Source organism: Hemitrygon akajei, chromosome 14 (assembly GCF_048418815.1).
Source record: "Hemitrygon akajei chromosome 14, sHemAka1.3, whole genome shotgun sequence".
Taxonomy (NCBI): domain Eukaryota; kingdom Metazoa; phylum Chordata; class Chondrichthyes; order Myliobatiformes; family Dasyatidae; genus Hemitrygon; species Hemitrygon akajei.
The window spans coordinates 30981731-30993916 of NC_133137.1; the positions used below are offsets into that span (position 1 = coordinate 30981731).

General features: G+C 41.0%; 1 protein-coding gene across 2 annotated transcripts in view; it reads right to left on the reverse strand.

Moving 5' to 3' along the window:
- Positions 1-12186, reverse strand: part of grk3 (G protein-coupled receptor kinase 3) — a 268143-nt gene that overhangs the window by 131453 nt on the left and 124504 nt on the right. For both annotated transcript variants that reach the window (XM_073065740.1, XM_073065739.1), the window contains exon 3: positions 2534-2607. In XM_073065740.1, coding sequence (XP_072921841.1) covers positions 2534-2607 — 74 coding nt within the window. The remainder of the gene's footprint in view (positions 1-2533; positions 2608-12186) is intronic.

Below are 12186 nucleotides of genomic sequence, written 5' to 3' on the forward strand. Positions count from 1 at the left end.
CATAGATCAAGAGGTCCATATACTGGGCTGTGCCTTGAGCATTGATTATTTTGGAGCTTAAGATTAACAAGGGGAAAAATAATCAACTGCTGAAATATGCAGAAGTACAGACTTCTGATACATCTCCTACCAACTCCCCACTCACCACAACCATATCAGCGGAAAATATTTCACCAAACATGGTACTGAAACCTACTCTCAAAACAAAACCTGAGGTACACCTCAGGCAAAATCTCAAGACCTAATGAAGTAGCTGCTTAAAGATGATAAACATTTATGTAAAATAACTTCAACGTTTCTTCTCCGCTTCCTTTGCAGGTGCGAGACACAAAATCTAAGAGCTATGAATCTTGTTAGCAGCACAGCCCAGTCATGGTTTTTGTTGACTTACATTTTATACTCAGATGTTTTATTTTAAAAATTCCTAAGAACACAAGAAACAGAAGCAGAACTACAAACCCCTTCAACCATACTCACCATTCATTAAAATCTTTGCTCATCTGGCAGATTAACACTGTATCTCTATATACCTTGATATGCTGAGCACATATAAATGTTACCAATCTGAGTGTCAAACGTACTTATTGTTTAAGTAGCCACAATTTTTTAGGACAGTTAATTCCAAAGACTGGGAACTTAGAGAAGAATTTTATCTTCATGTCAGTGGTAAATGGCCGAACCATTTTAACCATATAACCATATAACAATCACAGCACGGAAACAGGCCATTCCGGCCCTCCTAGTCCGTGCCGAACTCTTAATCTCACCTAGTCCCACCTACCCGCACTCAGCCCATAACCCTCCACTCCTTTCCTATCCATATACCTATCCAATTTTACCTTAAATGACACAACTGAACTGGCCTCTACTACTTCTACAGGAAGCTCATTCCACACAGCTATCACTCTCTGAGTAAAGAAATACCCCCTCGTGTTTCCCTTAAACTTTTGCCCCCTAACTCTCAAATCATGTCCTCTCGTTTGAATCTCCCCTACTCTCAATGGAAACAGCCTATTCACGTCAACTCTATCTATCCCTCTCAACATTTTAAATACCTCGATCAAATCCCCCCTCAACCTTCTACGCTCCAATGAATAGAGACCTAACTTGTTCAACCTTTCTCTGTAACTTAAGTGCTGAAACCCTGGTAACATCCTAGTAAATCGTCTCTGCACTCTCTCTAATTTATTGATATCTTTCCTATAATTCGGTGACCAGAACTGTACACAATATTCCAAATTTGGCCTTACCAATGCCTTGTACAATTTTAACATTACATCCCAACTTCTGTACTCAATGCTCTGATTTATAAAGGCCAGCGTTCCAAAAGCCTTCTTCACCACCCTATCTACATGAGACTCCACCTTCAGGGAACTATGCACTGTTATTCCTAGATCTCTCTGTTCCACTGCATTCCTCAATGCCCTACCATTTACCCTGTATGTTCTATTTGGATTATTCCTGCCAAAATGTAGAACCTCACACTTCTCAGCATTAAACTCCATCTGCCAACGTTCAGCCCATTCTTCTAACCGGCATAAATCTCCCTGCAAGCTTTGAAAACCCACCTCATTATCCACAACACCTCCTACCTTAGTATCATCAGCATACTTACTAATCCAATTTACCACCCCATCATCCAGATCATTTATGTATATTACAAACAACATTGGGCCCAAAACAGATCCCTGAGGCACCCCGCTAGTCACCGGCCTCCATCCCGATAAACAATTATCCACCACTACTCTCTGGCATCTCCCATCTAGCCACTGTTGAATCCATTTTATTACTCCAGCATTAATACCTAACGACTGAACCTTCTTAACTAACCTTCCATGTGGAACTTTGTCAAAGGCCTTGCTGAAGTCCATATAGACTACATCCACTGCCTTACCCTCGTCAACATTCCTCGTAACTACTTCAAAAAATTCAATAAGGTTTGTCAAACATGACCTTCCACGCACAAATCCATGCTGGCTACTCCTAATCAGATCCTGTCTATCCAGATAATTATAAATACTATCTCTAAGAATACTTTCCATTAATTTACCCACCACTGATGTCAAACTGACAGGTCTATAATTGCCAGGCTTACTTCTAGAACCCTTTTTAAACAATGGAACCACATGAGCAATACGCCAATCCTCCGGCACAATCCCTGTTTCTAATGACATCTGAAAGATCTCCGTCAGAGCTCCTGCTATCTCTACACAAACTTCCCTCAAGGTCCTGGGGAATATCCGGTCAGGACCCGGAGATTTATCCACTTTTAAATTTCTTAAAAGCGCCAGTACTTCCACCTCTTTAATTGTCATAGGTTCCATAACTTCCTTACTTGTTTCCCACACCTTACACCATTCGATATCCTTCTCCTTAGTGAATACCGAAGAGAAGAAATCGTTCAAAATCTCTCCCATCTCCCTCGGCTCCACACATAGCTGACCACCCTGATTCTCTAAGGGACCAATTTTATCCCTCGCATTTTCATGGGACTATGCCTCCTAATTCTATATTGGCTAGCCACATCACTTACCTCTTCATAAAACTTCAACTGGGGAACAGCTTCATCGATTTCATTCAGGCAAAAATCTTTAAACAGCAAGAACCCTGAAAAAGGCAAAAGACAATCGTTATGTGGACAAATAGTAATATGGTACTAATTATTCATGCTGGTAACATCATACTGATTCCTATGCATCTCTTTCATCAGAATACTTAAGTTCTGAATCTCCTTAGTTAATTTGGTGGCAAATTTTGTCTGATCAGTATTTTAATTATTTAGCCAGCTAAGGGCAATTATTGATATTAATATAAGAAAAAAAATTATGCATAGGATTAAGCAGATATCTGATAATAATCAGGTTGCTAGTTTAGTGCCTCACTTCTTAATTAAATAATCCAAATAATTTCCACAGTGCATGCAGAATATTTTTGACTCACTGCCTACTCTATTGTGGTTACAAATAAAATTTTTATGTTCCTTGAACCCAATCTATATTTAGAAGACCCAGCATTATGCTCTGGGGTCCACAAACTTTCCAATGTGTGCAACACCCATGTGTGATATGGCTTTGTTTCCATTCCACCAACCACTCCCCCCGCCATGCTGTTCTGTTTTCTTTTACATGTATTTGTTACATCATCATTTGTTCTTGCCTACCCACTGGATCTTCCCATATAAGCAGGGAAGTAAATCAGCAAACTAACAAGGTTTAACCACTTACGGAGCACCATACCATCTCCCTTCCCGACCCAACAATATACATTTCCATTCTCCCAAAACACATACTACAGAATTGAAAAGCCCTGGGAGAAATGAGACACCTGTTATCATGGGAGAGAATTTAGTATAGAGGAAACACAAACACAAGTGAAGAAATTGACCAGACTGGAACACTATGGAGTGCAAACATTAAGCTATTGCATCACATAGTCCAAAAATGTTGTTGGTTCCTTGTTCTCTCATTTAGCACGTATAGTTCAGTGGTTTCAACCAGAACCTTTAAAAATGGAGAAGTTTGAGAATGGGTCTCAGAAACTGCTGCATAAGGTGCAGTTAAGCAGATCGCAGCTGTACATGGTTCAGGGAAGCACATAAATAGATAAGCAGGGAAAAAATCAGTACTTTTTGGTGTTCAAGCACCTAGCTTAAAATTCCAGTCAAGGATCCCTTGGTCTGTTGTCTTAGTATCAGCAACAAAAGAAAAAGAAAAATCACATGTACGTAGATAATTATAGAAATATTTGGCCCTCTTCTCTTCAGGAAGGAGGCAAAGGAGCCTAAAGTGATTCCACCTCTTCAACCGCACCATCAGATTTCTGAGTAGCCATAAAAACACTACCGGTACTTCATTATTCCTTATTTTTGCACTGTTTAGTTTTGTAATTTATAGTAATTTTGTGTCTTTCCACTCTACATCAAATTTCAAAGCATACAAGTCAGTGGTGATAAATCTGATTCCAATATTCAGTTTAGCTATATAGTACTAACAGCGCAAGGATACCAATATGTTATAAGTAAAATCACTCACGCAGCATGATAACTTAAATTCTATTCATCTGTATATTACTTTGACCTGAATAAAATTCAGAATATTTAGAAGTGGGCACACATGGAATGTGAAAAAGCAATATTATTAATTGCATTTCTGGTGCTTTTAACTTGTGCTGGTGGACACTACTTAGAGTTGCAACACACAAAATGTTAGAGGAACTCAGCAGGCCAGGCAACACGATGGAAAACAGTAAACAGTCGATGTTCATGCTGAGTCCCTTCTTCTGGACACAAGTTTATGAAACTACTTATAATTGCACTGCTCTGGTGCTACACTGCATATCACAATATAATACAATTTCCAAAAAAATATTCCCCTCATGTGTGTCTGAAGGTTTATTAATCTAGGATGCTGTACAACATGATCCAATGAACGGAATGCGTTTTTTCCCTGATCATCTCTGCTTTGAACATAGTGAAGGAAAGGAAGGTTGTAACACCAGGAGTGGTTAAGCAAGACATTAAAAGATTCAGGTTTCAGTGACTGGTAGGTTAATATGATCACCGAAAGCAAATCCTACAACAGAAAATGCAGAAATTTTATCCTCTCTTAGGCCTAACCTTGTCTTTACTGTTGAGTGAATCAGTGGGGACTCTGAAATAATTATGTGAGCTTTGTGAAGATGGGCATATTCTCACTTGAATATTCTCAATTCAGTGACTTGATGCTGGGATTACTAATTAAATAATGAGCCCTGCCACACAGGGGATAAGATGTTCCCCTTACAAAGCCAGAGATGGGAGCTACTTTGGCACAAGCACATGCAGATTTAAGAAAAACAAACTCTGCATGCTCAGCTGGAGATGAGATGAACAGCAAGTAGGATAAAGTAGCTCCTTACTGAAGTAATGACCAAAGGGAAGTGCAATTCACCTCATTGTTTCTACTAATCAATTCCTAGCTGCTCCAGTCTTCCACTGGAGGAGACTGATTGCCATCTCTCAGAAAACATTGTACCTATTTTCAGGAGATTCCTGGTTGGCTTATGAAAGAAACTTATCAATTTACTCCATGAATCAGAAGAAGCAACTGAGAGATTGTAAAGTGTCGAGAGAGGGTCAGAGGCAAAAAGATCCAGAAAGGGGAGGCCCAAAGAAGGAAGTGGGTTAGGAGGGAGGGAGGGAGGGAGTGGGGGGAGAGAGAGAGAAAGAGAGAGAGAGAGAGAAAGATATCTCTCTCTCTCACTCTCTCTCTCCCCCTCCCTCCCACTCAGCCAGATTTTCATTCTCCCTCCTATATGTTGATGCATCACCACCTTTCATTTGGCCAACAACAGTGGTCTTGTCAGCAAAATAGAAAATGGCACTGGAGATGTGCTTAGCCACACAATCATAAGTTTAAAGCAAGTAGAACACGGATGACTCCATTCAACTTCACTTGCCCTATCATCAAAATGTTCCCATAACCAATGGACTCACTTTCAAGGTTTCCTCATCTCATGTTCTCAATATTTACTGCTTATAGATAGATAGATAGATAGATAGATAGATAGATACTTTATTCATCCCCATGGGGAAATTCAACTTTTTTTCCAATGTCCCATACACTTGTTGTAGCAAAACTAATTACATACTTATTATTAGTTTTTCTTTCTCTATTTGCACAGTTTGTTGTCTTTTCTACACTCTGGTTGAACACTCTAATTGGGCAGTCTTTCATTGATTCTGTTATGGTTACTTTCTATAGATTTATTGAGTATGCCCACAAAAAATGTATCTCAGGGTGACATATATGGTGACATATATGTACTTTGACTATAAATTTACTTTACACACACACACACACACACACACACACACACACACACACACACACACACACACACACACACACACACACACACACACACACACACACACACACCCCTCCCTCCCTCCCCCCCCCCCCCCCAGTTCCCCCAGTCCTGACGAAGGGTGGGTCTCAGCCCAAAACGTTGACTGCTCGTTTCCACGGATGCTGTTTGACCTGCTGAGTTACTCCAGCTTGTTGTATGTGTTGCACACACATAGAAAGCCTGGTCTCTAATGATCCTGAAAATTCTCACCACTAGCAAAAGGCTTTATTCTGCTATGTCTGTGTGGTGGTTAGTGTTGTCAGCGTTGCATGTTTGCCCTACATTTATCATGCACAATTATCTTACACTTCTTGGAATTAGGGTACCAATTCATCCATAATTCCAGGGACTGCTTATGGAGAGCAAGATAGACAAAGTACAGACGCAAGCAGAGAATGAGAAATATTCAATATGCAAGTAGCAGTACAGGCACAGACATGCACAGTAACACAAGCAGAAATTCCTTTGACAACCTGCATGTCTACTCAAGAAATGCAGCTGATATGACGCTGCACTGACATTTTTGTTCTGCCAGCTTTCTTATGCTGTTGTAAATGGAAGCCACAAATCCTGTTCAGTGCAGTTCTCCAAATAATTATTGGGTGGCAAAAACCATAAGCTTTTTCCCATTTGGCTCCATCGATCCTGACCAAAGCTCAGGCCCCATATCCAATTGAAGTTGTAAGTTCAGCCCCTACTGAAATTTGTTCTTCCATAAACTTAAGGGAGCATAAGAATTATTTTTCCATAGCAGAACAATCCAAGAATGATAATGACCACAAGAGTTTAGAAGCCACAGTTATCCGATAGAACAGAGGAGGTACCCTTCAGTACACAGTGCACTGTACAACAGGATGCAGGGTCAGGCTCCTTGAATCAGTGGCAAGTGGTGTTGGTGCGAAGAGTAAATGTACTTTAGGCCTGAAGTAGGAAGAAACTTTTTCCACATATTCACTTCAGCATTTACTGCCCAAGAACACTGTGAAGGCCCAGTACACTGACTTCAATAGGATTCACTTTTGCAGGCACAGAATAAAGAAAGAATATCAACGACGACATTTATTTAAAAAATAAATAGACTGCTGTTGAGATCGTAACGACTAGAGATTAAACATAAGCTTTCTGTCACATGCACATTGAAAAATAGAAACATTTCGTGAAATGCACCATTTGTGTTATTGACCAGCAGAGACCGAGGAAATGTTGGGAGCAGCCCACAAGTGTCACCATGTTTTCAATGCCAACATAGCTTACTAACCAGTATGTCTTTGGAATGTGGGAGGAAAGCAAAGCAGCTGGATGAAACCCACACAGTCATAGAGAGAACATATCAGCTCCTTATGGACAGTGGTGGGATTCGAACCTGGGTTGCCTTGCCACCATGCTGTCCTTTACTGCCATTGCCAATCCCACTGCCATTCTTTTAGAGCACAGTTTTATAAACACAAGAGATTCTGCAGATGCTGGAAATGCAGAGCAATACCCTCAAAATGTTGGAGGAACTCAGCAGGTTAAGCAGCACCTATGGAAATGAATAAACAGTCAACATTTTGGGCTGAGACCCTTCTACAGGATTGATTCAGTTCCATAGGTGCTGCCTGCACTTCTGAATTGCTCCAGCATTTTGTGTGTGAACACAGTTTTATGTAGGAGAGAAATGGAGAAGCAAAGAATAGAAAATGTTATGAGAAGAATTTTAAATGGTGAGAAGTACAGTTAATTAGCATGGATTTCAGCCTTGTAGGTAACCTTGGCTTTGTAAATTATATAAGCCCTATATATTTAAAACAAAAAGCTATAATGTCCTCCAGGTTTTTCCTCTTTTCCATAACATGACTCAAAATCCACACCAACCAACTCTTTAGCACTCTGAAGGCATGTTCAAGCTGGTAATTTCTGGCACAGCAATAACAAAACACAACAGATTGTTTGGGGGGGGGGTGGGAAACAACTTAGTGGTTGGAATAAAGAAAAAGATTTGCATTATGCAGAGCTTTTATTGCAGGTTGTCTCAGGGTGCTTTGCAATCAATTAAGTAAATGCAATTACCGCCTTTGTGTTTGAATGCGATAGTCAAATGGTGTACTGGCGAACTCCCACCCACGATAATGTGATAATGGCCAAAGATGTTTTAACAAAAGCGAAGGATTACTTATGAGCCACAGCACCAAAGGAATCACCACTGCTCCTCAAAACGGGGCCAAATTATCTTGTGTTTGTTATTGATACTTGTTTATTATTGTCATATGTACCAAGATACTGTGAAAAGCTTGTCCAGTATGCCATTTACACAGATCAAATCGTTGGGGAGACTGATGTGCTCAGCTGTGACAGCTCTCTGCTGCTTTTTGTGGTCATGTGCAGAGCAGTTGCCAAGCCATTATACACCCAGATAGGATGTTTACTGTGGTGCATCAATACAAAGTGGTAAGGGTCAATAGATCACATAAGTAGCTCCTCTATGGAGAGAATTAAAGTAGCAAGTTTTAAGGAGTGAACTTAACGATCTCACCCAGTCCCTCAACACCATCTCTTTGGTCAAGCATCTGCACTTCCTGAGGAGACTGAGGCAGGTGAGGCTCCAACTACCCTCCCCAACCCCACCCCCACAATCTAACCAACTTTCACAGGAGCACCATTAGGAGAGTCCTGACAAGCAACATCTCCATCTGGTACAGGAATTATACCACAAGACATCAGAGCATAATTAGGCTATTTGGCCCATTAAGTCTGCTCCGCCATTCTATCGTGGCTGATTTATTATCCTTCTCAACCCCATTCTCCTGCCTTCTCTCCATAACCTTTGACACCCTGACTAATCAAGAAGCTATCAACCTCCACTTCAACTCCAGCTTCAATGACTTGGTCTCCACTGCCATCCATGCCAATGAACTGAACTTCAATTGCAAGGCATCTGACCCCAAGTCCCCCAAAGGTTTGCAAGGAATGCTGAAAGGATCATCAGGGTCTTTCTTCCACCCATCCGCAGTATTTCTCAGGAGCACTGTGGACTGAGCATTGTCAATGATCCTTCCCATCCATCCAACAATCTCTTTGACCCCCTACATTCAGGTAAAGACTAAGACTGTTAAGATGGGAAACAGCTTCTACACCCAGGTCATGAGACTACTGAACTCGCTGCCACCAATCAGGTCTCATCACGATTGAAGCGCAAGTAACTTTATGCTGTTTACATTTTAAACGTGTTGTAAATATGCCTTATTATTTATTATTTGAGATTCAGCATGGGGGAGGCCTTTATGGTCCTTCCAGCCATGCCATGCAACAAATCCCCCAATTTAATCTTAGCCTAATTTACAATGAACAATTAACCTACCAACCGGATGCCTTAGGACTGTGGGAGGAAATGGTTGAACAACAATAAACTTGACCTTGAAGTGCTTAATTTCTTTAGCTTCCAGAGGAAGCAGCAGTGTGGTTAACTTCCTTGGCTGTGGCATCTACGTGGTTGGAGCATGACAGGCTATTAGTGATGTTCACTCCTTGAAGCACTCAGCCTCAACGCTGCTGATGTAGACAGGAGCGCACGTACTGTCCCACTTTCTAAAGTCAACCATCAGCTCTGTTATTTTGCTGACATTGAAGGAAAGGTCATTGTCATGTCACCATGTTACGAAGCTCTCCATCTCCTTCCTATACTCTGAATCATCATTATGGCCCACTGAAGTGGTATCATCTAAAAACTTGGGGATGGAGTTAGAGCAGATTCTGGCCATACAGTTATGAGAGCGCAGGGAGTAAAGTAAGGGGCTGAGGATGCAGCCTTGTGGAGCACCAGTGTTTAGAATGATCATAGCAGTGAGTTGTTGCCCATCCTTACTGACTGCCATCTGCTTGTCAGGGAGACTAGGATCCAGCTGCAGAAGGAGGCAAAGAATTTGCCTGGAATTATAGTATTGAAGGCAAAGCTGGACTCAATAACTGTTCAGATGCTCGAGAGATAAGCGTAGGGCCAGGGAGATACGATCTGCCTTAAACCTGTTTTGGCTGTCGGTAAATTGCAATGAGCCAATATCGTCTGGAAAGCAGGAGTTTACGCATGTCATGACCAGCCTCTTGAAGCATTTCATAACAGATGTCAGAGCCACTGGGAATTTTTGTTAAGGAACATTATCTTGTTTGTCTTAGGTACCAGGACAAAAGTGATCTTCTTAAAATTGAAGGGAACTATAGACTGAAGCAGAGAAAGTTTAAAAATGTCCATGAAAACCCCACCAGTTAACACGCACAGAATCCAAAGACACCACCAGGAATATCACCCAAGATGATGCTTTCCATGGGTTCACCCGCCAGAAGATTGATCTTACATCTGCAACAGTGACTGTGAGTTCAGATGCACTGGAGGCTGTCAGGCTGGGTAGTGACATACCCATTCCATTCTGTTTAAAATGAGCATAGAATGTGTGTTGGCAGATATTAAGAATGCATTTTTGATAGAAAGTAGTCTGAGAGGCTCAGGAAAAATGAAAAAGATCTGTCTGCAAGGTAAATCTAAAATAGCAGCACATGATTATACTCACATTATTAAACAATATAACTCAAGAGAATAACTGCAATTGTGAGGTATTCTGCACTTGAGCAATTTATTAATTAAGGAAACTTTGAAAATCTACTTGATAAAAAAGTCATTGCCAGCCCATGATCTGAAAGTGAAGAAGAAACAATTGACAAAGTACCAACAGTTCATGTCTCCTCAAGCGAATGTGGACGCCACACGCAAACGCGAAGGAGAATACAACATTCTGAACAATGCTAACACTTGCCCTGTAGTATACTCTATGAATTTTGCAAGGAATTCTTCAGCTGCCTCAGACACTACAGTACTCAAGTGGAAGTATGTCATCCTCACTCCCAGGAGGACTGCCTAGCAGGAGAAGTAATTAAAGCCTAGCTCAAAGTTCAAAGTAATAATTATTAAAGAGAACGTACATGTTGCTATATATAACCCTGAGATTCTTTTTCTGCAGGCATACTTAAAAAATCTATAGACCAGTAAACTGTAAACATCAGTAAGTGTTAACTGTAAACAAACCATGAAAATGTAGATATAAATAAATAGCAATAAATAATGAGTATGAAATAACAAGATAAAAGAGCCCTTAATATGAATGTAGCTATCCCCTTTTATTCAAGAGCCTGATGGCTGAGGGGTAGTAACTGCTCTGGAACTTAGTGGTGGAGTCCTGAGGCACATGTAACTTCTTCCTGATGTCAGCAGTGACCAAAAAAAAGCATGGCCTGGGTGGTGAGGATATCTGATGATGGATGCTGCTTATCTATGACAACGTTTCATATAGATGTTCTCAATGGTTGGGAGGGTTTTACCCGTGATGTACTGAGTTGAATCCACTACCTTGTGTAAGATTTTCCACTCAAAGGCATTAGTGTTTCATACCAGGCCATAATGCAGTCAGTCAGCACAACTTCCACCACACATCTAGAGAAGTTTGCTAAGGTTTTCAGTGACATGCCGAACCTCCACAGACACCTGAGAAAGTAGAGGCGCAGTCATGCTTTCTTTGCAATAATATTTATATGATGGGTCCAGGACAGGTACTCTGAGATGGAATTTAAAGTTATTGACTCCATCTCTGATGCTTGGATGATTACTGGCTCATAGACCTTTTGTTTTCCTTCTCTTTAAGTCTACTATCAGTTCCTTGGTCTTATTGGCATTGAGTGAGAAGTTATTGTTCTTACACCACTCAGCCAAGTTTTCAATCTCCTTCCTATATGCTGATTCATCACCCCCTTTGATACAGCCCAGAACAGTGGTGTCATCAGCAAACTTGTATATGCTGTTGCAATTGTACTTAGCCATGCAGTCATAAGTGTAAAGCAAGTAAAGCAGGGGGCTAAGTACACATACCTGCAGTGTTCTTGTATTGATGGAGATTGTGGAGGAGATGTTTTTGCCAATCAGAATTGACTGGGATCTACAAGTGAGAAAATACAGGATCCAATTGCACAAGAGGTAATGAGGCCCAGGTCTTAGAGTTTACTGATTAGTTTTGAGGGGATGATAGTGTTAAATGTCTTGCTATAATCGATGATGAGCATCCTGATGTATGCATTTTTGCTGTCCAGATGTTCCAGGGTTGTGTGAAGAGGCAACAAGAGAGCATCTGCTGCAGATCTGCTGTATCACTCTGGATGTAAGTGCTACTGGGCGACAGTCATTTAGACAGGTTACCACGCTCTTCTTGGGCACCGGTACAATTCAAGCCTGCTTGAAGCAGGTGGATACCACAGACTGCCGGAGCAAGAGGTTGAAGA